At 45.6% G+C, this 21,572-nt stretch overlaps 2 protein-coding genes across 2 annotated transcripts in view; both read right to left on the bottom strand.

The window, feature by feature from the left end:
* Window positions 1–4,421: 4,421 nt before the first annotated feature.
* Window positions 4,422–7,925, bottom strand: FUT11 (fucosyltransferase 11). The gene is given in 3 exon segments (XM_007940606.2): window positions 4,422–4,569; window positions 6,395–7,020; window positions 7,125–7,925. Coding segments are annotated over 3 exon segments (1,575 nt in total).
* A 1,185-nt stretch (window positions 7,926–9,110) lies between these two features.
* SEC24C (SEC24 homolog C, COPII coat complex component) overlaps window positions 9,111–21,572 on the bottom strand; it is a 20,843-nt gene continuing 8,381 nt past the window's right edge. The window contains exons 3-22 of the mRNA XM_007940607.1: window positions 19,748–19,923; window positions 19,166–19,534; window positions 18,740–18,876; window positions 15,963–16,074; window positions 15,610–15,737; window positions 14,446–14,584; window positions 14,118–14,233; window positions 13,817–13,941; window positions 13,486–13,677; window positions 13,171–13,264; window positions 12,634–12,750; window positions 11,834–12,004; window positions 11,238–11,334; window positions 10,990–11,135; window positions 10,664–10,802; window positions 10,417–10,535; window positions 10,141–10,320; window positions 9,720–9,911; window positions 9,402–9,491; window positions 9,111–9,251 (exon numbers count right to left, since the gene is read on the bottom strand). Of these exons, the coding sequence (XP_007938798.1) occupies window positions 9,111–9,251; window positions 9,402–9,491; window positions 9,720–9,911; window positions 10,141–10,320; window positions 10,417–10,535; window positions 10,664–10,802; window positions 10,990–11,135; window positions 11,238–11,334; window positions 11,834–12,004; window positions 12,634–12,750; window positions 13,171–13,264; window positions 13,486–13,677; window positions 13,817–13,941; window positions 14,118–14,233; window positions 14,446–14,584; window positions 15,610–15,737; window positions 15,963–16,074; window positions 18,740–18,876; window positions 19,166–19,534; window positions 19,748–19,923 (2,980 nt within the window). The remainder of the gene's footprint in view (window positions 9,252–9,401; window positions 9,492–9,719; window positions 9,912–10,140; window positions 10,321–10,416; window positions 10,536–10,663; window positions 10,803–10,989; window positions 11,136–11,237; window positions 11,335–11,833; window positions 12,005–12,633; window positions 12,751–13,170; window positions 13,265–13,485; window positions 13,678–13,816; window positions 13,942–14,117; window positions 14,234–14,445; window positions 14,585–15,609; window positions 15,738–15,962; window positions 16,075–18,739; window positions 18,877–19,165; window positions 19,535–19,747; window positions 19,924–21,572) is intronic.

Raw genomic sequence — 21,572 nt, forward strand, 5'->3', positions numbered from 1 at the left:
GGAAGGAAGGTTGGGCAATCCTACTTCCGTAGTGATACTACCTCAGAAACCCAAGGAGGGGTCACTATGAGTCGGGGCCGACTCGACAGCACATAACAACAACTAACAACAACAACATAGAAGAATATCACCCTATGCTTGAATGCAGGCTCAAATTTAAGCACCTAACCTCCACTGCATTTGCACCTTATGCCCAGACACTGAGAAAGATTTGAGGCAAAGAGCCAAGCAGACAAGGCTAATGTGGTTTTTCAAGCCATTTCAGGAGGGAAAATTGCCAATGCCATTAACAAGTCTCAAGAGCCTTACTTCTAAGATAGAACTGTCAGGGATCTACATGGCCCCCTTGTTGATGTCTTCTCTTCTGCAGAGTAAGTTCTGTCAACCTCTCCCTTGGTTTTTGTGTAGGCAAGCCAAAAACAAGATGTTTAACCACACATCCTGCAGCTTCATCAAAAGTAAGATCTTAGTTCATGTTTTTATAAAACTTTAAATGCTTAATCTTTGTTTTCTCAGGATTTTATTTTCATTATGGGAGCTCTGGTGGCATAGTGCCTAAGTCATTTGACTGCTAACCAGAAGGCTGGCGGTTCAAACTCACCAGCCATTCCTCATAAGGAAGATTGAGCTCTACTTCCGTAGAGATACCGCCTCGGAAACCCAAGGAGGGGTCACTATGAGTTGAATCGATTCAACAGCAGTGAGTTTGAGTATTGTACCATCCAGTGTATAGTGTGTTCATAGTACTGAATGTGTTTACTGTATGGAAGTGCAAAAATGGCATGGGGACCACATCTGACCTCCTCTAACTTCACAAGGAGGGAAAAGGATAAAAATCAGCAGCCCAGACTGATTCTTATGAGGCAGAGGTCAGACATGCCTCTACTATTCTTACCAACCATCCCTCCCATGGCACTACTTCTCAGTTGGGTTTGATAATCCATTGCAATGATCACACAGAATTCATAAAAAATACTCATGATTATGGGGTTTATTAGGGAAGTAACAAGTTAGAATTCAGGATCAGGAACGCTCAGAATACAGTACTTCGATCAGGACAGCCTCCCCTCAGCCACGTCTGAAGGCAGGTCTTTATGGCTCTGCACCCCACCCCCCACCTTTGGCCTCAGCCATGCTCAGGCAAGTATGCTGATAAATGCCTAGAGGCACCCCACTCCCACTAGTAAGCCTTGGCTGGAAGGCTTTCAGCTTTCTCACCCAGTGGTTCAGTGAGCCTTGCCTAGCCTAGCTTAGGCCCATGGATAGCACCCCACTCCTGTAGCAAGCTGGAAGCCCATGTGCAGGTCTCTTGGTTCTGCTGCCCCTGCTGCCACTGTTTCGCTGTCACTGCTTCTTGCCATCACTGGTGTCACATCTGTCTCCCGGGTCAGGGACGTTCAGCACAGGGATATTGGTTCTGAAGAACGCCTTCTACTCCTAGCTCTTCTTTCTTGATGGTAGTAAGATCTTCCCTACCCCCTGCCCTGCCTTTCACCTGAGATGGCTCATTTTAAGCCTAGCAAGGTGGCAAAACTGACCAATCCCCACATTAGGGTTTCATAAACCTTATTTCCATGGTCCCACACCCATAAGGGTGTCATGCACCTTATTTACATTATTAGCAATCTATCTAATCCCCTTGGTGGGCCACAAGCACCTCACATTTACATAGTCCCACCCAGTCATCTGGTGGGAATCACAAAGACTGTGGCTAGAAGGGCCATATTAATTGACTGTACTATAAGTACTATATATGTGTATTGTGTGTGTGTGTGTGTGTGTCGTATGACTGAGTGGAAGAGTTAAAGTACAATCACAGTACAATAGAGTACTACACATAATGCTGTAATTGAACTATTATTTTCTCATAAGTGAATGCTGCATATATTGAGAAATAAATATTAAACAAGATGTCTTTAAACAGAAACCCACATAAAACAAGGTTATGTATTATCAGTTGATGAAAACGTTGTGACTAGTGGCTTGTAGGAACTTACCCCTGTATTTCCTCTTGGAGCAACAGTTCCCCACTGCCATCAAGTCAATTCAGACTCTTAGTGACCCCTATATGGTTTCTAAGGCTGTAAATCCTTACAGAAGTAGACTGCCTTGTCTTTCTCCCCCAGAGCAGCTGATGGGTTTCAAACCACTGACCTTTTGGTTAGTAGCCCAGTGCCTTAACCACAGCACCACAAGAGCTCCTGGAGCAATGGTTTAATATTTGCTAATTCACTGTTCATGACATCTTCATATAACTACCATGAATAATGAGAATCAGCTATACTTGTTGAATGAACAAATGTTTGAAATATTTTTTTCAAGTATCCAACTCTTATCATGCCACACCAGAAAAATAACGAAACAAGACACTGTTGAAAAAGTTTATTGTACAAAATGAAACCTGAGATAATATAAAATAGCAACATTTGTTATAATAAAGGCATCAGCCTTGCCTTTAACAGCATAAATAAAACCGATTCCAATCAGACACTTCTAACACCAATAACCCCAACCTTGCAGTAAGCCTACTGCTGTATATGTTGCAGACTGAGGCCCAGAGAAAATTCATACTGCCTGCTTTCTCCATAGGGAAAGTGAAGCCTTTAGTTGATACAAACATATGGCTATTCCTGGTTCTACTTTCCCTTGTGGGAAGTGAACACCTGGTTTACCCTGTTCTTTTGTGAATCCCCATGTGGTGACAGGAATAAAGGAGAAAGTCTGGAAAGCACTGACCACAAAGCAATATAGCAGCCCTACAGTGCAGAGTAGAACTGCCCTACAGGATTTCTAAGACTGTAATCTTTACAGAAGCAAACTGCCACATCTTTCTCCTGTGAAGTGACTGGTGGGGTGGAACCGCCTATCATCTGGTTAGTAGCCACACATTTAGCCACTGCACCATCAGGACTCCTATATGAGATGATTACTAGAGTTACAATGCAATTTTTCTATCGTAGTTTCCATGATTCTTTGGGGAGAAATAGGCCTTTATAGCAAATAATTATATAGAGGGAAAGAGTTCATTAGGCAGACCAGAAAGGACAGAGACCTATAAAAATATGCATTTGGATTTGTATTGGCTTATTTTAACACTTTAAAATCTTTTTTAATATAAGCATATATATAAGACTTTCTACTATCATGTGTACCTTTATTCTCCATCTCTGACCTAAATAGAACAGGTAAGTCATTAAATTGACATGGCATATATGAGCCACTGAATCTTTCTCAAGGTAAGAAAGAATTCCAAATTTCATAGATAGAAAATCAGGAGTAACTGTTAACCACTCAGAAAGGGATCAGTGCAGGAGATCTTTGTTAGAGTGGGAGAACAATGAGGAACAAAAAATCATAAAAATGTCCAGGTTTACTGGTATGACAGAGCCTGCTGAGACCCCTGAGATTATGGCCTCTAGTTACCCTTCAAGTCTGGAATTGAACACACTCCTGTGGTTTCCAGCCAAACAATAGGGTGAACATTTACATCTGGTAGATACACTCCTTAGAAGGATCAATCACAGGAGAAGAGAAGGGCAGTTTTTGCACAGGAAGACAGCTCAGGGAGCAGGAATGCATAGCAAAGATGGACACAGGGACTGCAGGGAGGAAGTGGAAAGAGAGCTGTTACACTGAGGAATTGCAGTCAATGTCATGAAACAAAATTTGTATGAACTGTTGTATGGAAAATGAATTTGCTCTGTAAACTTTCACCCAAATCACAAAAATTAAAAAAGAAGACAAGAAAACCAGGAGTAAAAACTGCCAAACCCACAACCAATTTAATGGAGGGAAGAACGAATGTAGGAATGATGGCAAGGTTACTGCAACTCTAGAAGTTGTGGGAAAGGACCTAAAACCAGGAAGGAAAAAGTAATCTAAAATAAAAAAAAAAAAAAATTGATGTGAAAGGCAAATTATATAAAAATATAATCCTAGAAGACTAGAATACAATCTCCAAAGAGATAACAGTTTATAAAGCAAGAAATGAGAAGAAAAGATTATTAGGAGACATAATAATGAGGGGTTTGGGGAATGGAATAGAAGTTTTAAGACCCTACACTTGGCTCATCTTATCTCACTGGTCAAGTACTAAGGTGGTGTTCTAATTACAATTGAGAAGATTAAATGGCTACAGAAATGAATAATCTTTTAAAAATTCTGTTGGAGCAGCACCTTGAATCAAATGGGTATTCAGACTTCTATTTCCCATTGAACTGAGAACTGAATGCCTCCAACTCTCTTGAGGAAAATCCTGCTGTCCTAGGCTGAGATCATACCAGTGAATATAACTGGAGTATCTTGAATCCATGATAAGACTATTCATTAAGGGTTTGTGCAGTGGATGTCCCTCACATCCTTTGGTAGAATAAGGACTTCTCATCTTAGCTCTCCCAAGTTAAAGGTTCTTAGAGGGGTAGTTAGAGGTTGTGGTTCCTTTTCATGAAGATCTCATGTAGGTAATCCCAAAATTTCCTCTGCTGAGTTTCATTGTTGTGGATCATGGCAGTGAGAGCTTCCCCCTGGTCCAGACCTTGCCAATAATCTTGCAGCCACATCTCCTTCCAGCTGAAACACCAAAACGAGGACTGGATTATGGAGCCTCGGCACAGCTATAAGTCCTACTTTTTTCTGAGTTGGGCCAAATAATCTTAATACAATATCAAACACCTTACCCAATGAGTTAAAATTCCTGACTTGCCTGCTTCTGGTTCTCTCAGAGGCTTGTGTGTGAGAGGCTAAACTATGGAAGCAGTATCACAATATGAAAACAAGGGAGCATGTTTTTTTTTTTTGATGGCTACCTTTTAAGTTGCACCTTTACTCCAATGATTAAAACGAAGGTGCAGTGGTATCCAGTGTCTTGAAAAGCCTAATACCTAAATATTTTTTTTTACAAAGTCTTTGTTTCAGCTGGAAGCCCATGCAATCCTCAGTCTATCGATCCATATGACCAGAAGAACTAGATGATGCCTGGCTACCACTGTCAACCATTCAGAGGGGGATCAGTGCAGGAGATCCTGGATAGAGTGGAAGAATAATTTGGAACAAAACAGAATCATTAAAAAAAAAAAAAAAAAGACCAGGTTTGCTGGTCTGATAGAGCCTGGTGAGACCCCTAAGACTATGGCCCCTAGTTACCCTTCAAGTCTAGAATTGAACTCACTCCTGTGGCTTCCAGCCAAGCAATGGACAGGCATATGGGGTGAACATTTACATCAGGAAAATATCCTTGGAGTGATCAGTCATGGGAGAACAGAAGGGCAGTGTTTGTACAGGGAGATAGTTCGGGGGGTGGGAGTACACGAGAGGGAAGGACACAGGGAAGAGGTAACTACAGGGAGGAAGTAGGAAGAGAGCTTTACATTGTGGGGAATTGATGTCAATGTCATGAGACAAAATGTGTATGACCTGCTGTATGGAAAATGAATTTGCTCTGTAAACTTTCACCCAAATCACAATAAAAATAAGGAAAAAAAAAAAGGCCCTTGTTTCACATTTTTCCTATAGTAAATCGTAATACTATGGTTAACATAAACTAGACAGAAAAAACTTGATGGAACACTCTGCTACCAGGAACAAACTATGCCAGCAGTGCTTACATAAGCAACTCTCTGCTGCCACTGACTGTCCAACTCAATTTCAAAAGCTCTTCTAGCAGCCTGTCTTTCTTAAGCTTAATAGCCTCTCCTCCAGCAGGCATGGTTTGCTGCAAGTGGCTTCAGCATGTCCCCATCTCACCTCCCAGGTTGGCCTTGTTTCCCAATCCCACTACTTCCTAGAGTAGCCGCCTCAATTTCTATTCCAGTCCGTATGCCCACCATTGTTGAATTAACTTTTTGAAAGTGCTCCTTTGATTCTTTCTAGGAAAAACATGTCACTTATTATACAAACCAGCTACTTTGAAGAGTGAAAGGAGATGCTATTAATAATTGTGCCAGGTTAACAGGTATAAACTCAAGACTATTCCAGACAAAACTCCCTCAAATACTCATCTCTGCTGTCCCTGTCCTCACCCTCACCCCTACTATACACAAGGTGCTCAATAAATAGCAGATTTTCAAAACAGTCAAAACTCCTAGTTTACCTGTTCAACTTTGTCCCTCCCACATCACTTCCCTGCACAGGCCCTCTGTCTGGTTAAAAGCCTTTACTGAACCACTGAGGGCATAAGCTGATTTTCTATGTTGTTACTTTGAATTTTACTTTAAGTCTTTTACTTTTACAGTTTATCTCCCCAACTGGGCTTTTGGTGCCTTAATGGCAGAGCGAGCCCATGTCATAATTTCGTTATACATCACTCTGCCAGTGCCGGTGCTAGTTCACTGCCCACAGTAAATGCTTTAATAGATAATTTGATCTGATGGTTGTAGGGGACCCCAACAACCCTTACCTGTCATTCTCAGGAATCTCTTCCACATTGCCAATGCCAGGTGTGGGCACTGGGCAATCCATGTGTGAGGGCTGGGCAATGTGAGGCTCAGGGATAGGGGTGTCCCCAGGGGAGGCTGCGTGGGCTTGCTCGGCATCCAGCCTAGCCAGCTCGTGGTCACAGACGAAACACTCAAAGCCATTGAGGTAGTTAGGCAATAAAGGATCATTCACGCCCCACTCCCGATGCCTCAGACTATCCAGAAGAAACTGGTTGGTGATGCCCCCAGGTTGCTTGTATGCCAAGTATTTCATATATTCATCATCATTCTTGTCCAGAAAGTCAATAAACTCTGCCAGCTTCTGAGGTGACTCAAAGTCATTAATAAGGATGATGGAGTGATTGTTCGGCATCCAGTCCCTTACAGAAGGAGAGCCGCGGTACACGGGCACAGCACCCAAATGCATGGGACGCCACAGTTTTTCTGTCATGTAGTCGTCACAGATGGCATTTTCGAGGGCCAAATGGAATTTATAACGTGACAAGAAGGCCAAGAGCTCTGGATCCTCGGTGGTCGCTGTAGCTGTGTCCTGTAACCGTGGGGTGGGCAGCTCCTGGTTCTGCAAGCATTTCCCGTAGGAGTCCACCTGGGTGGGGTAAAGGGTACTGACTGTCAGCTTGGACACCAGAGCTCTTGGCGCCTGCCCTCCCCGCCCCCGCCTTTCCCCAGCCCCTCCCCGCCCTCACCCACCGGGATGTAGCGCATGAGCTCGCGCACATAGCGGTCCCGGTCCGCAGGCACGTCGCAATGAGACTGCAGATACAGCAGCGGCGCGTAGCCACGGCGGCGCCACTCCGCGCGCTCCTGAAGCGGAGGGGCAGCGCGGCGCAAATAGGCGACCCCAGGTAGCCACTGCAGCGGCAGCGGGTAGTCAGAGTGGCGGCTGAAGGTAGCGGTAAGATTGAAGAGGCGGATGCCCGGCGCGTGGCTCAGCAAGAAGTTGTTGAGAGGCGACTCCTCGTGCAGAAGCGCCCAGCTCTGGTGCGCCAAACGCGGCAGTGGCGCGTCAGATGCTCGGAAGTCAGTGCCGTAGAAGAGTAGTGCGCGCGTCCGCGAGTCCCCACGGACCCGTCGGTCCCGGGACGCCACGCACGCGCCACGCGCACACTCGATACGCTCCCAGTCTCCCGGGAAGTGGGGAAACAGCCCAGGGCTCCACCACAAAAGCACTGGCAAGTCCACCTCTTCCCTCTCTGACCGCCTGCTCCCCGGTCTATGCGCCACCCCCACAGCGCCCAGCGCTGAAGGCGACCGGAAAACTGCGCCGTCCCACGGTTCCACCCAATCTGCTTCCCTGCCGGCTTCCACCTCCGCCAGGGGGCCAGAGCCGCTAGCCGTACACACACCAAGCACCCCTAGGGCAACAAGCACAGTCCCCATACAGCCTGCAGCCATATCCACCACTGTAGCAGCCGACGCCCCTGAGCACCGTCCCCGCCCCAACGGAGACGCCAAGGGACGAAATCATACGCCACGGGATACATGACGCATGCGTGATTCTGCTCAGTCGGCCACTTCCCAGGAGCTGCAAGGCCTGGCAGGAGGGGCTGAAGAGAAAGTGAGCCGGCGCCAGAGTAAAAATGAGACTACTGGTTACATCTTAATTTATTTTCTTTACAAATTAAAGATGCATTGAAAAATAAACCAATGAAGAGAAATGAGAGGTCCAGAGCAGGGGGATCCCAGGCTGGGAGCAGACAAGTCCAGCCACCTCCAGCTTAGCCCTTGTCCTGCCCCAGCCAGTTGGGGTTGGAAGATAAACCGTCAGCCACTCCGTCAATACCAAATCCGAGTGGTGTCCAGGCAGGATGGAACAGAGCTCCAGCTGCCTCTGCCTCTGCCTCTCCCCTCAGCAACCCCCTGCTTGGAGAGGCAGTGAATGTTTCCAGTGGGAGCTCAGAGTGGGATGTGGGCTGGCTGTGAGGTATTGCAAACTGATGACCAGGCTCCCTACAGAACTATCCAGTGTTGGGACCTCTCCAACTGGAAAGGAGGCTGATACCTCTTATACTTTCCAACTCAGTTCCCAGGCTCATTCATCTCTGACACCACCACGGAGTGATCACCAGTCATTGCAGAAGAAAGAGCAGTGGAAGCACAGAGAAAGCTAATTAACCACCCTCAGTAATTCTGACTTGCCTGCTGACCTCCAGGCCCAGCACAGACAGACCACTTTTCTCTGCCATCTCTAGTCTATATCCCAGCTCTTGTGCACCTGTATATTTTATCCCTAATATAGGAAGTTGCTGATGACACGGAGCTGAACATGCCCCCACCTGTGAGTAACCCTGGGATCCCCCCTCCTTCCTACCTGCCCCTTTTCTTTTGGAGGCTGGTCCAAAGGGACACATTATATTGCCAAGTCTGGGCACCTCCAAACCCCCAACACCAAATCATATAGTTAACTGAGAAACTACATTCATTACGACAGGATTAGCAGGAAAAGGAGGGTAGAATGAGGGGGTGTGGGCACCTTCCAGCAGCAGGACATGACAGAGTGATAGGATACTTGAGCCCAGAAAGAAGGTGTCTCCTTATACCTCCCCCTCCCCCCAAAGAGACTGAGGTGGTTTCACCTTACATGATTTATAAGATATGGAACTGTCCCAATTTCTCTGTCATTTGGGGTACTTTCTGGAAGCTGACCTAGGACCCTATGCCATTTACCCACTTGATCTAGCTCAGTAGCTGCCGAATCTCCTTGTGCATATGACAGAGAAAGTCCACATAGGATGCTCCCCCACTCAGGCTTTTGTCTTCCACCAGGAAGTGCTTGAATAGCATCTCCAGCTTGTCCTCCTGTTTCACCACGATAAGCTATGACCAGAATGCAAGAGTCATGAGGTAGGGCCAAAGGGAATTAACATGTCCTGAAACCTCATTAACCACTCACTCACTCACTCTCCAACCCCCTTCTGCCTGAGGACTTGACAAACTAAGAAATCCAGGGTTGAGAGCCAATGTTACCTTCATGTACCGCGATCTCTGAGCCCTTAAGCTATCAATGAGGACTCGCACCTTCTTGGACAGGGGATTATCCAGAACTGGCAGAACACTCTGAAACACAAAATTCATAAATCCCTGGTAAGGTACTCTGAGTCAAGATGAAGCAGCACAGATTTATGTACTATATTCAGGAATACAGCATCCTTCCTGCTTCCCAAGTGTTCTCTAATTCATGTTCCCTGATATTTAAGGGAGACTACCAGGATAGTTTTACTGGCTTCCACTCACATCACAACATGCCCTTCCAAACCCATATTCTCCTTGACTCCCTGCCCTCACCAAGCCACTGGTGATATGACTGAAGGAGGAGACACTGAAGAGACTCTGGACAACACCCTGCTGGACACTTGCTCCCACCCAGAGGAAAAGGTTGAGCCCATTCTCCAACAAATATATATCCCCGTTGCTTAGACGCTCTTCAGATGCTCGAACTGCTGGTGGTTCAGTAGTACTGTCAATGGGAGACTTTGTCTAGACAAAAGGAATGGGGCAAAGGGTTACTAAGGACCATGAAACAAGTCTTTCCCCCCTCCCCCCAAATAAATCATTTTTCAGAAAATACAGTCCCTAGCGACTATTCCTGAGATCTCAGTAGCTGTCTTAATATGAAAATTGTATCAGATGATGTATGTCCTTCCCCTCCTCCTTCTAAAGTGCCCCTTTCTCACGCAGTGTCTCACACTACAATGCTCAATCGCACCAACGGTAGAAGTCGAGGGTAGAAGAAGACATTGGTCTCAGCCACATCCATGGAGGTAACCAGCTGTCGGACATAGGCACGGTCATCAGTGGTGACTTCAGCTCCAGGCTGCAGGACATCACTCTTCAACACACAGTTCAAGTAAACTGGGAGTAGCTTCATGCACTCAGGAAGGATCAACTGAGTAATTTATCAAAATAAAGCCAATGATTATGAGAAATCCCTCTTAAGTGCAAAATTTGTCCCAGCAGCCCTTCTTCAACAGGCTTGCCCTACCTGTCCTGCAGAGGAAGGGCTGGCACAGTTCTTTCGGTAACAGGCCAGGATCTGGGCACACTGGGTGATGAGATTATCACGAACAGTCTTCACAGGGCTGTTTAGGACCCCCCGGTACGCTGGATGGAAAAGGGAGACAGCAAAAGTCGGCAACTCCATGACATGTGCCTTCCCACCACCATACCTTCCCAAGAACATTGGATTTTCTCCTCAACCCCAATTCCACCCTGTCCTGCCTCTCCCTCACCAAACTTGGCCATGTAGTTGATAAGCGTGTCTGTCTCACAGTTTCGATACAAATCAGCCAGCTGCGTGCAACAGTTCAGGGCTAGGTTGTGGATGCGGAGCCGACGCTGCCCTGCACAGCTAGTGTAAAGCAGGGCGCACTAGGAAAAGGAGAAAGGGGAGACTGAAAAACTGCCCCTTTGCTGTACTGTCAAACTAGAGGAAAGACATGAACCATCCCTTCCCCAGCCTCTTCTTCCAGCCCTCTCTGCCTACCCCTCACCCTCTTCCCTGCAGCCTATATAACACTCCACACTTCCTCCCTGGGCCCTGCCTCCCGCCTGCCACCTGCAGGAGGGCTCCGCTCTCCTCGTTAAGCCGATCATCATGCTTGAACTCCACAGTCACTGTCTTGTCCACATCTAGCCCAGCCAGCTCCACATCTGTTGTGTTGCTCATGTAGAAAGCCCCAAAGAAATCTACAGCACGGATACCTGAGGCCAAACAGACAGGGTCAAGACTAAAGGTATGACAAGTGCCATATGCCTCTCTCCCAGATTTAGCCCCCAAGCCACTATTCTCCAACCAGGACTGACCAGTGCTTGTCCGGACCCGCATCACAGCATCAAAGCCAACAACCTTCTGCACATCCCGACATAGGTCACTCAGGAACCGTTCCTGGTCATTCTCCACCTGCAGCCGCCCCAGGCCCAGAGTCACATCACAATACAGACAATCTCTCTGCACCCCTCCATTCTATAAGCCTGCTTAGTAGTAATAACAGTAACAGTGAAGATGATGATGATGATAGCTTTTAAGCACTGGTCATGAGCCAGGTACCAGACTAAATGCTTTACATATATCTTACTTAATTCTGATGACAAATCCTAATTAAAAAGTATTAAAACTTCATTTTACAGATAAAGAAATAAAAACAGTAATTAAGTAATTTCTCCTAGGTCATATCACTGGTAATTCATACTTATCACCACATTGCCAGAATGTTAACCCAGGACTGATTCTAGGTTCTATGCTTTTAACCACTAAACTCTCTTGGCTTTTTTCTTTATACTATGTAGTCTTCTCCTTGAAGATAATTCCTATCCATGAGTCAACAGATAAAGGGTCATGCTACATGTAGGCAGGCAGTCTCAGCTCTACTGCCACCTGCCACCCAAGGCCCACACCATACCTGAAAGCAAGCATATTTGTAGACAGAGCCACCAGTGAGCTGGGGCACCACAGAGAGCGTGGCCACATCCACATACTGGTTAGGGAAGAGGAAGAGGTCTACACAGCAGCCTTGGGCCACACACTCTTTGGCCAGGGTCTGATAGGTACCTGTTTGGGGCTGGAACAGAGTCTGGGAAGAACAGAAGAAAATGTTCAAATATCTCAGCTCCACCCTATTGAGAATTGTATACAGTCATCCCTCGGTATCCGAGGAGGATTGGTTCCAGGATGCCTGTGGGTACCAAAATCCACAGATGCTCAAGCCCCTTCATATATAAATAGGCATAATATTTGAATATAACTTAAGCATATCCTCCCCATACTTTAAATCATCTTATAATATTTAATACAATGGAAATGCAATGTAAATAGCACTTTATGCTCTGTTTTATCCTTTGAGGGATTGCTTTGACCACTTAATTGATTTTATTTTTTTTTTTCCACTCCTGAATATTTCTGATCCATGGTTGGTTGAATCCACAGACACAGAACCCATGACTGTAATACGGGACATTCAAATACTTCTAAGACTTCAACCCTGCCTCCAAGGCTTTGCAATGGTTTACCAAGGGCTCTGAGCATGAGAGAAGATAGAAACGTGTAGAAGTAATGAAGAAGGTTGGTAGTCACAGATATAACATGAAATGGCAGGGTATCTGGTCTCAATTCCCCTCAAAAAAGGCAGGAGTATGGCACTGTGAAGAGTCACGACCTTCCTCTGTAATAGATTTATCCTCCCCGCACTTCCCAATCCCACACCTTCTCCTTGTCTGTGTTGATCAACTTCCTGTCATCCCTGTTCTTCAGTTTTCCTGGTGCCTCTGCAATGGGCAGGGATGTGTGGAACAGAAACAGCTTCCCTGCACATTCAGCAGCCTAGGAAAGAAGAGAAGACTACTTATTCATTCTTTCCTTTAACCCAACCCATTACCATCAAGTTGATTCTGACTCATAGCAACCCTATAGGACAGAGTAGAACTGCCCTACAGGGTTGCCAAGGTTGCAATCTTTACAGAAGCAGACTGCCACATCTTTCTCCTATGGAGATTCTGGGTGGGTTCAAACCACCAACCTTTCAGTTGGCAGACAAGTGCACTACCAGGAGTCCTATTCCTCCTTTTATTCATCCATTATTCATTCATCCTCTCCCTCTTCACTTATTCAGAGGCAACTATGTCAGATAGGCTAACTGGACAATCATTAATCATTAAAGAAACTGGGGTTGTATCCCAGTGGGTAAGATGGTCTGAGAAAAATAAGAGAGGGAAGACTGCCAGGGAGGGACTACAGCCTTACCTTCAGAGCCTCCATCCCAGCCTGGATAACTGGGGCAAATACTGTCTCCGTCTCCCTTGTGTCTGCAAACATTTCTGGAATCTGATCCAATAAACTGAAGAGGTAAGTGTTGGGAGGCAATCAAAATTGCTGTCCAGATTCCAGATCCAGATCCCTTGCTTTCCTACTCCCTGAAGAGTCACTTGACCCCCAGACTCTGAAAACTCCTGACCTTTAGCTCTTGTCCATCTACTGACCCTTTATTCAACTCCCTAGCCTTCTATGGTTGTTCTCACCCCACCTCCTCTTTGCCTTCACTGACAGTCCAGCTCTTACCTGGTGATGACTGTCCGGGACTCGTTGACATTGACCAGGAAGCCGTCCAGCAGTGGCACAAACATGTCAGCCACATCAGATACAACCATCATCTGTGGCTGAGCCAATGAGCTCTTCACATTGTAGAAGTGGAGCACCTTATTATAGGTGACAAATCCAACACGGATTGCAGACTCTTCTGCCCCACCCTCCCTGTAAAGGTGACATTGTTACCCAGTTTTGCCACCTTTTCCACCACTGCCAATTTCATGATATCAGGCCCCATTTTCTTAGTCAACCCAAATACCCCATCATTATCCAAAGGAAGCACCTCAGTTCCTTTAACTCTCACCTAGGTAGAAAGTCTAACAGTGATTTGAGTTCCTCACAGAGGAGCCTAACAAGACCACTCCTGATGGCATTGTAGGAGACGTCAATCATGAAGATGAAGGCAGGAGGGCTGGGGAACTTATTATTCTGTAGAGGAAGGAAATGTTGAGGAGAGAGGGGTATTGGTAAGGATATCAGTTGACTAGAGAGAAGTCAATATCAAAGGAGACAAGGAAGAGGTGAGGGGAGGAAAATGGTAACAGCAATTCTTAGCTGTCTCATTAACCTCTACCCACTGCTCCCCCCATGCCACCTTTCCTCACCTTGCAGTAATCTACAGTGGCCAGGAATTCGTAAGAGCCCAGAGATAGCTCAGGACGGTCATAAGCATCCACACGTTTGCCAGTATGATCCAGATGTTGAAAATACTGGGGGGGAACTGTGGGGAGTACGGCAGTGTTACTCAAAGGTCCACTCTCAATTTTAGTGAAGTCAGTCAGGCCCTGGCTGAGCTCACTCCACTGTCTCTAATTCCCCACGTGTGCCCGACTTACCCAACTCCTGAAAAATGGACCCTCACCTATCTAACTAAAAAGAGAACAGTGAAGATGTAATCCAGACCTCCACCAATCCTAGCCTCCCTGAATGTACCATCATTAATACAGCTGCAAAAGCAGCACTGGAAGCGCCTTCCTCCCTCGATGAACTGCATGAAGGGGCACATGTATGCTTTGCAGCGATTACAGCGCAAAGGGCCAGATTCTCCATGGTCCACGACGTAAGGTGAAGCCTAAGGACCAAAGAGGGAGGGACTCAGACATGGAAGGAAAACTACAATGGGTTCATATGTGTGGCAACAACATATGAGGAGGAACAATCTGGAGGAAAAAAGGACATGGCTCAAATAGTTTGCCTTGGGGAGGTTGTACAGTGGTGAAGGGGGAATGAGGACAAGTGATGAGGGTACTAGTCAGAGGAAAATGTCCTAAGATTCCAAATTTGGTAACTTTCTCCCCCTAATCCCCATCCCCAGAATTGTATTTCTCCTTCAAAGAGAAGAAGGACTGTGAAACTGACCACACCAATGCCATGAACATATGAAGAGAAAGCCAGAGATTACCTAAGATTCTTTTTTCCAGCCCTGTATCCAGTCTCCTCCACTCTTGCCCTAGGGATCTTGCCTCCTGCTTCCTTCCCTAACCATTTATCTATGAGACTTGTCCTCCCCCATCCCTGGGTTTCTGTGGTACCTACTGATGCTCCAGGTAGATGTTACCCTACAGATAAGAGATCAGTAGTCTCGTGTGTAACCACTCCCACTGGACCCAGTTAGAGACAAAATACAAAGCAAAACAGAGAGAAGCAGGATGCAGGGTGAGCCTTGAGCATTCAGTTATAGAGAATTCCATCCCAAACTGGCTAATCTAGGCATGAACTGCTGCCTAGCCTTCTCTCTTTTCAGGATGATTTCTGGTAATGAGGTGACAGAGGAGGGAAAGACCACTGGATTCTCATCTACTTTTTTTCCTTCCCTAACCTACCTGGGATGACACGACTACATGTAAGAAAAAATAGAGTATGTGTCTGATTATCTGAAAATAATCAGTCATGCTATGAGAAGCTCCTCCATGCCAACTGACTTTTGCTTTCATCTCTACTGTCCCCTCCAGACATGGTCCTAGAATAGAAGATACTTACCCCTCCTGCCCAACTAAGACTTCTTCCATTGTGACAAACAGAATCCCATCTAGGAAGCAGCTTTATTCTCCCTCCCTTCCTCCCTTCTATTATACTCCAGCCCTTTCCCCAACTCACCTCCTCCGGGGGCAGCCTTGCCAGAGGCTTAATAACAGCTGCCAGGGGCACCTGAGCCTGCTTAGCCATGTCAGATGTACAAGGGATATTATAGGATGTGCATCGGATGTATCGGGGACTTGCATTCCCTGAAGAAGTAGAACACCTGAGTAAGATGACATATTCCCCCTACAGACACCATCCCAACACTGCTAATCTATCCATCACTTCCACAAATGCTAAAGTTGATGGTGGCTTTTTTCCCCAGAGACCAATGGAGGACTAGTCTCTCATTAAACACTACCCAAAGCCCCAACAAAAGCTGATAATCTTACAGAAAAAGACTCCACAGTAGAAAGTGATGTTCTTCTTACCTTGGTCTTTCACCAGAAAGTTGGTGGTTACTAAGGGTGGCACCTGGCCCCGTACTCCAGTAACAAATGGCTCTGAACCCCGGTTGTTCCTGTCATCCTCAATGACCTGAATCTGTAGGGAAGAAGTGAATTGAGTGAGGACAGAACAAAAGGAAGTGTCAGGTCCCAGGAGAAAGAAAGACCGGAGCTGCAGCATAGAAACTAGTAATTTGCCAAGGAACATCTAATGCACCAGGCTTGCTTTCCTGGAGACCACACAAAATGGTAAGATGCCAATCTTCCACTCTAGAGCCAGGAGCAAAATTCTGGGCAGGCAACACTGAAAATGGACTGCTTTATGAACTGCCCCATACCCCCAATCAATGGTGATCACCCTCTTACTGTCCGCCCCCACTCTAAGAAAGCTACAGCTCTAATCACAAACTTTCAAACATGACCAGATTCCATCCCCCCCACCTTCTGCCCCCACCATCAAGCCTTTTCCCTCTTCTCCCAAAGACACATTCTGAGTCAGAGCAGGAAAAGAGACAACAGTAACCATGTAAAAATGAATCTACCTGGAATGACTCTACAATCAATGGAAGTACAGGGACAGGGTGAGGAGAGGATAAAACAATCAGAAATGATCAGGTAAGGTGAGAAGCAGATGCTGCCTTACTTTCAGGTAAGCATCCATGTATATGTATGTGGAGAGAGGATAAGTACCAAATCCTGTAGCCCAATCCTCAATCTTCCACATCTTGACACAGCCAGTAATGGGGGTGGGGGGGGAGGGGGAAGCATTTGTAAAGCTGGTAATCAAACCCTTGTGCAAGCTGATGACTTTTGGCCAGTTACTTACTTCAAGATGGGTTTAGTAAAACCAAAGAAAGCGAAGGGAAAATAATACTCCGTATCTCAACAGAAAGGGTTGAAGCTTAGAAATAGAGTGGAACAGACCTTCCACATAAGAAAATGGCCCACACTTTTCCCAAACTAGCAGTCTCTTTCCTCTAAGAAATGCCAGTTTGAGATACCATGAACATGTACATTAGTAGCCACCTACACAAATGTCTCACCACAACAGGCTGTGGACAAATCAAACCTGAAGTGGAAGGATCTATAGCTCAACTTTATCCTATTCCATCAAAGTCTCATGTAGGCTCCTGTAAAAGCCAGTAGGACCAAAACCAAAGGTCAACATGCCATTTGGCCCCCACCCTTAAAGCCTGATCTACTATCCCACACTTAAACTATTATTAATAACTTGCTACCTTTTCATTATATGGTACTTGAAGCATGCACATCCTTCTAGCTTGCAAAAGCAAGGGTCCAGAAGGGCAAGGAAAAAGGATGGAGAAGGATAGACATGGTGGATGAGGTGAATATGAGGTCACAGGCATGCATGGATGGCACTAACATAGGGATGACACGCACATACACCCCCACCCTCTGCACTTACTGGACTAGGAATGGCATCAGGATCTATTCTGTGCCTGGTTTTCTGATGAGGAGGCAGCTCATTGAGTTGCTTTTAGTGTTTTAATATAAAGGCAGCAGGGGAATACAGGGAGGGAGACAAAAGAACAAGAAGCAGATGTTACTTCTCTCAACCCTGATGGGTTAGACATGAACAGCTGGAGCCCAGCTCATATGCTGAAATGAGGACCCTTTAACTCCAAAATTCCAAGTCTTTATGGCTCAACACATAGGCTTTGATGGCTTAGACTATGATGCAGAAAGATAAGGAAAGGGAGCAAATAGGAAGCAAGCAGGAATCATACAGAGAGGGGCTGAATTAGAGAAGACTTGAAGAGAAAGTATAGGGATATTCCTGCCAAAAGGCCAAATTTCCTACCCTATGGACTATTCTTATATTGAAAGAAGCCTCCCTTCACATCCAACCAGACTCTAATCACTGAAGAAAGTAGAAAGAAAGGCAGGAAATACTGAATGCTCCTGGATTCTCCTTAGCCAACAGGCTCCCTCCCCATGGTAGTTCCTCAAAAGAAGAGGAAAGAGGACAGAATGGAATATGACAATGGCTAAGCATGGTAAGGTAACTGACATAGCAAATGCTGCAGACAGGACTATAAAGTAACCCTCACTTAGGAGTCTAGCCCTGCCTCTGAGCATGATAAGGAATGTCTAAGGATTCTGATGGTTCTAAAGGTGAGTTTCACCTTCTTTCTGGGAGAAGCAGCTTCCCCACAGGAATTTTACACACACATTGCCCTTACAAACTGTAGATCACTTTCCTATCCACACAGTAGGAGGATAGCAACCAACAGTAATGAGGGCTTCCTCCTAAAACACTGTCCAAGTAGGGGCAGTGAGGCTCTTTCTCTTAACCTGTAACATCAGAGAATTCCCGCCTGCTCTATCCATTAGGAAGAACGCTATCCTACTGGGTGTAAGGGGTATCCATTAGGAAGAACGCTATCCTACTGGGTGTAAGGGGACAACACCTGGAACAGCCACTACCTCACAGAAGGCCAGAGGTTACCATACGTCCAGTAGTGAGAAAATGCAGCATTCAACCAAGAGCTCCTGATACCAATGATCACTCTTGGCTCCCTTTCTTCCCTGCCCAGCTATGGAGTAAAACAGTTACCAAGACTCCCTGGGTCTCAAGTTCCAGTCCAAACAGTCAAAAATTATATTTAGGTTCTATGCCTATAAGATCAATGAACAGGGAAAATAATCAGAAAATGCTAGAAAAACATCCTTTCGAGATTGAACAGTTCATCTGGCAGACACAACTCCCTTTCCCAGAACCACAGAAATATCTAACTTACAGGGCTTGGGATAGCATCAGGATCCAGGCGCTTCGGAGGCAGTGGTTGGGGAGGACCTGGCTGGCTGCCAAAGGTGGGTGCTCCAGGGTAGGGACTTCCATAGTTGGGCTGAGGGTCCCGGACTGGTCCAAAGGAACCTAAGAAATAAGGGCACAAGACTGATGAATTCAAGATCCTTTCCCTATCTCCTCTTAAGGCCTTAGGGAAATGAGTAGACTCTTAGAAACATAGAGTCATAAAGTAATACACCCATATCCTACTACTACTACTACTAACTACCCCCACCACCACCCTGAAGCTATCCATCTAATTTACCACTTAGCAAGCAATCCTAAAAACAGACACAAATAAAAATAAAAAACAAAACAACATGTGAATAGCTGAAGCCTTTGGGTCCTAGCTGAACAAACCTTAGGGAAGACTCACCATTTTGTTGCAGCTGATAGCCTGGCTGGGAGGAGTGCATAGGTGGTAGTGGTCCTGGGGGCCCCGTCATCTGAGTGCCAAGAGGCAGAGCTTGAGGAGGAGGTGAGGACACGTGGTTGGGCTGGTTCACTGGGGGCCCCCTAAAACCCTGTCCAGGCAGGAGTGCCCCAGTCATCGAAGGCATCCGAGGACCTCCTGAAGCTGGAGGTGTGAAGCTGGAAGCCTGTGGCAGGGCAGAATGCTGGGGAGGCTGAGTCCCAGGATGACCCTGGGCCAGGCTAAGAGGGGGAGCGTGGCCCTGAGGATAGGAGCCATACAGACCAGAGTTAGGGAAACTTCCTGAGGCTGAGGCCAATGTTGTTGGTGGGCCTGAGAAGTAGAAGAAATAGAGTCAGAATCCAGTCATTCTGCCTCCTTGTTCAGTAAATCACTTCCCCTTCCACACAAGAGGGACAGCTATGACTGTCCTATCTTCTGGGTCTCAGAAGCATAGGAAATTAAAAGGACTAAGGTATATGCCCCAGAGCCTGATGATTCTGAAAAGAAGGGGACAGTAACATTTCTAGGGTCACAACTACTCACCATAGCCCAGCCCTGTAGGAGGAGGGGCTGGGGCCGGAGCACCACTGATCTGCATTCCTGCCAGCTGAGCAGTCACCTGTGTATTTGTTGGGGGAGGGCCGTAGGACTGAAGTACAGTTGGCTGGCTGACCACAGGGGCCAATGGGGCTGACCCAAATGGCTGAGACCCAGGGTGCCTATGAAGAGAAAGAAAGCAAAGATGACTATAGCACTGGGACACCGTTAAAAAGTTGGTAGAAGTTCCAGATCATACAACAAGCTGTATTATATTTCAGTATCTTACCCCTATTCTGGACTCTGTAACGGCTTTGTACTTTGTATATTTGTGGAGAAATTAAATTCGTGATTACCCACATTGTGATTATTCATGGCAAATATTGTTTTGCACAAAGTTCAGTCTACAAACATATCCCAAGCATCTTCATATCAAATACCATTTACTCTGCTGGATGAATCATTAATCCTAGAGGTGCAGTGGTTAAGCACCAAGCTGCTAACTGAAAGGTTTGAACCCACCAGCTGCTTCACAGAAGAAAAATGAGGCAGTCTACTTCTATAAAGATTACAGCCTTGGAAACCCTATGGGGCAGCTCTACTCTGTCCTACAGGGTCACTATGACTCAGATGGACTCAATAGCAATGGGTTTGGGTTTTTTTGGCTTCACTCCTTTGTTGATTAAACATTTCAGCTTTTTAATCTGAAGCCATGACAGTTGAAGGGAAGGTGCACATACCATGCACTTAACAGGCACTTAATTGAAGTGGGATCAATCATATGCAGTTTGACTGTTCAACTTTTAAACCAAAGTATTTATCACTTCATCCTGGGAAAAGTGTCAGAAAAATCTGTAAGATCAGAGAAACATGTCAGCTGAGTCTGGCATTCTGTACTAATGTGAAATAGTATATGCTATCTAACTATACTAGAAAAGGACTAAAGAAACAGGATACAAGCCAGGTAGCCTCCAGCTAGGACTATCCAGCAAAGCTTTGTTCGTGAGTAGCTATGTTGTACACTCCTATAATATCATATGTACCTACAAATATAAAATCATTGCATACCACCTACATACAACTGTACTGGTATCTTATGATGATATTACTGCAGACTATTAACAATCTACAACTTAGGACATTATATATAACAAGCTCTTGGGATTTCAAGAACAAATCAAATTCTTCACAACAGCAGTCAGTACGACACTGAAACTTCTGATTTATCCTTCCTTCTTTGTTTTGTCTTACCTAAATAATTGGCACTTTAACACTTTCATTCATTCATTCAACGAATATTTTCTTACCACAACTTTCTTAGCACTAATCACTTATTATATCATGAACCTTATCTCCCCAAGCTCTTGTTTGAATTTTGCATTTTTTGTTATCCATAGCATCAAAATAATGAAATGATGTATTTGTTAATGATGTCAACCCTGCCAAATCCAATGGTCAGTTCTGGTGTCAGTTCACCAAATTCTTCTGGCTTATTTCCTACCTCACACTGCTCTTTCTCGTTATCTTTTGATGGTTCCTCCATTCTTCCTTTTAAATGTTGGTAAGCTCCAAGGTTAAGTCCTCCATGCTACTCTTTACTCAATGCTCACTCCCTAAGTGATTTCATCCAAATCCATGGCTTTAAATAATTTCTCTAGACTGAGGACTTCCAAATGTATATCTCCAGTTCTGACATCATCTCTGAGCTGCAAATGCTTACTCAACATCTCCATATGGTGGATGAACTTGGAGGACATTATGCTGAGTGAAATAAGTCAATCACAAAAGGGCAAATATTGTATTAGTCCATTATTGTAAAAGTTAAGGAAAG

Source organism: Orycteropus afer, unplaced genomic scaffold (assembly GCF_000298275.1).
Source record: "Orycteropus afer afer isolate SDZICR_OR568_19922 unplaced genomic scaffold, OryAfe1.0 scaffold00070, whole genome shotgun sequence".
Lineage (NCBI taxonomy): Eukaryota > Metazoa > Chordata > Mammalia > Tubulidentata > Orycteropodidae > Orycteropus > Orycteropus afer.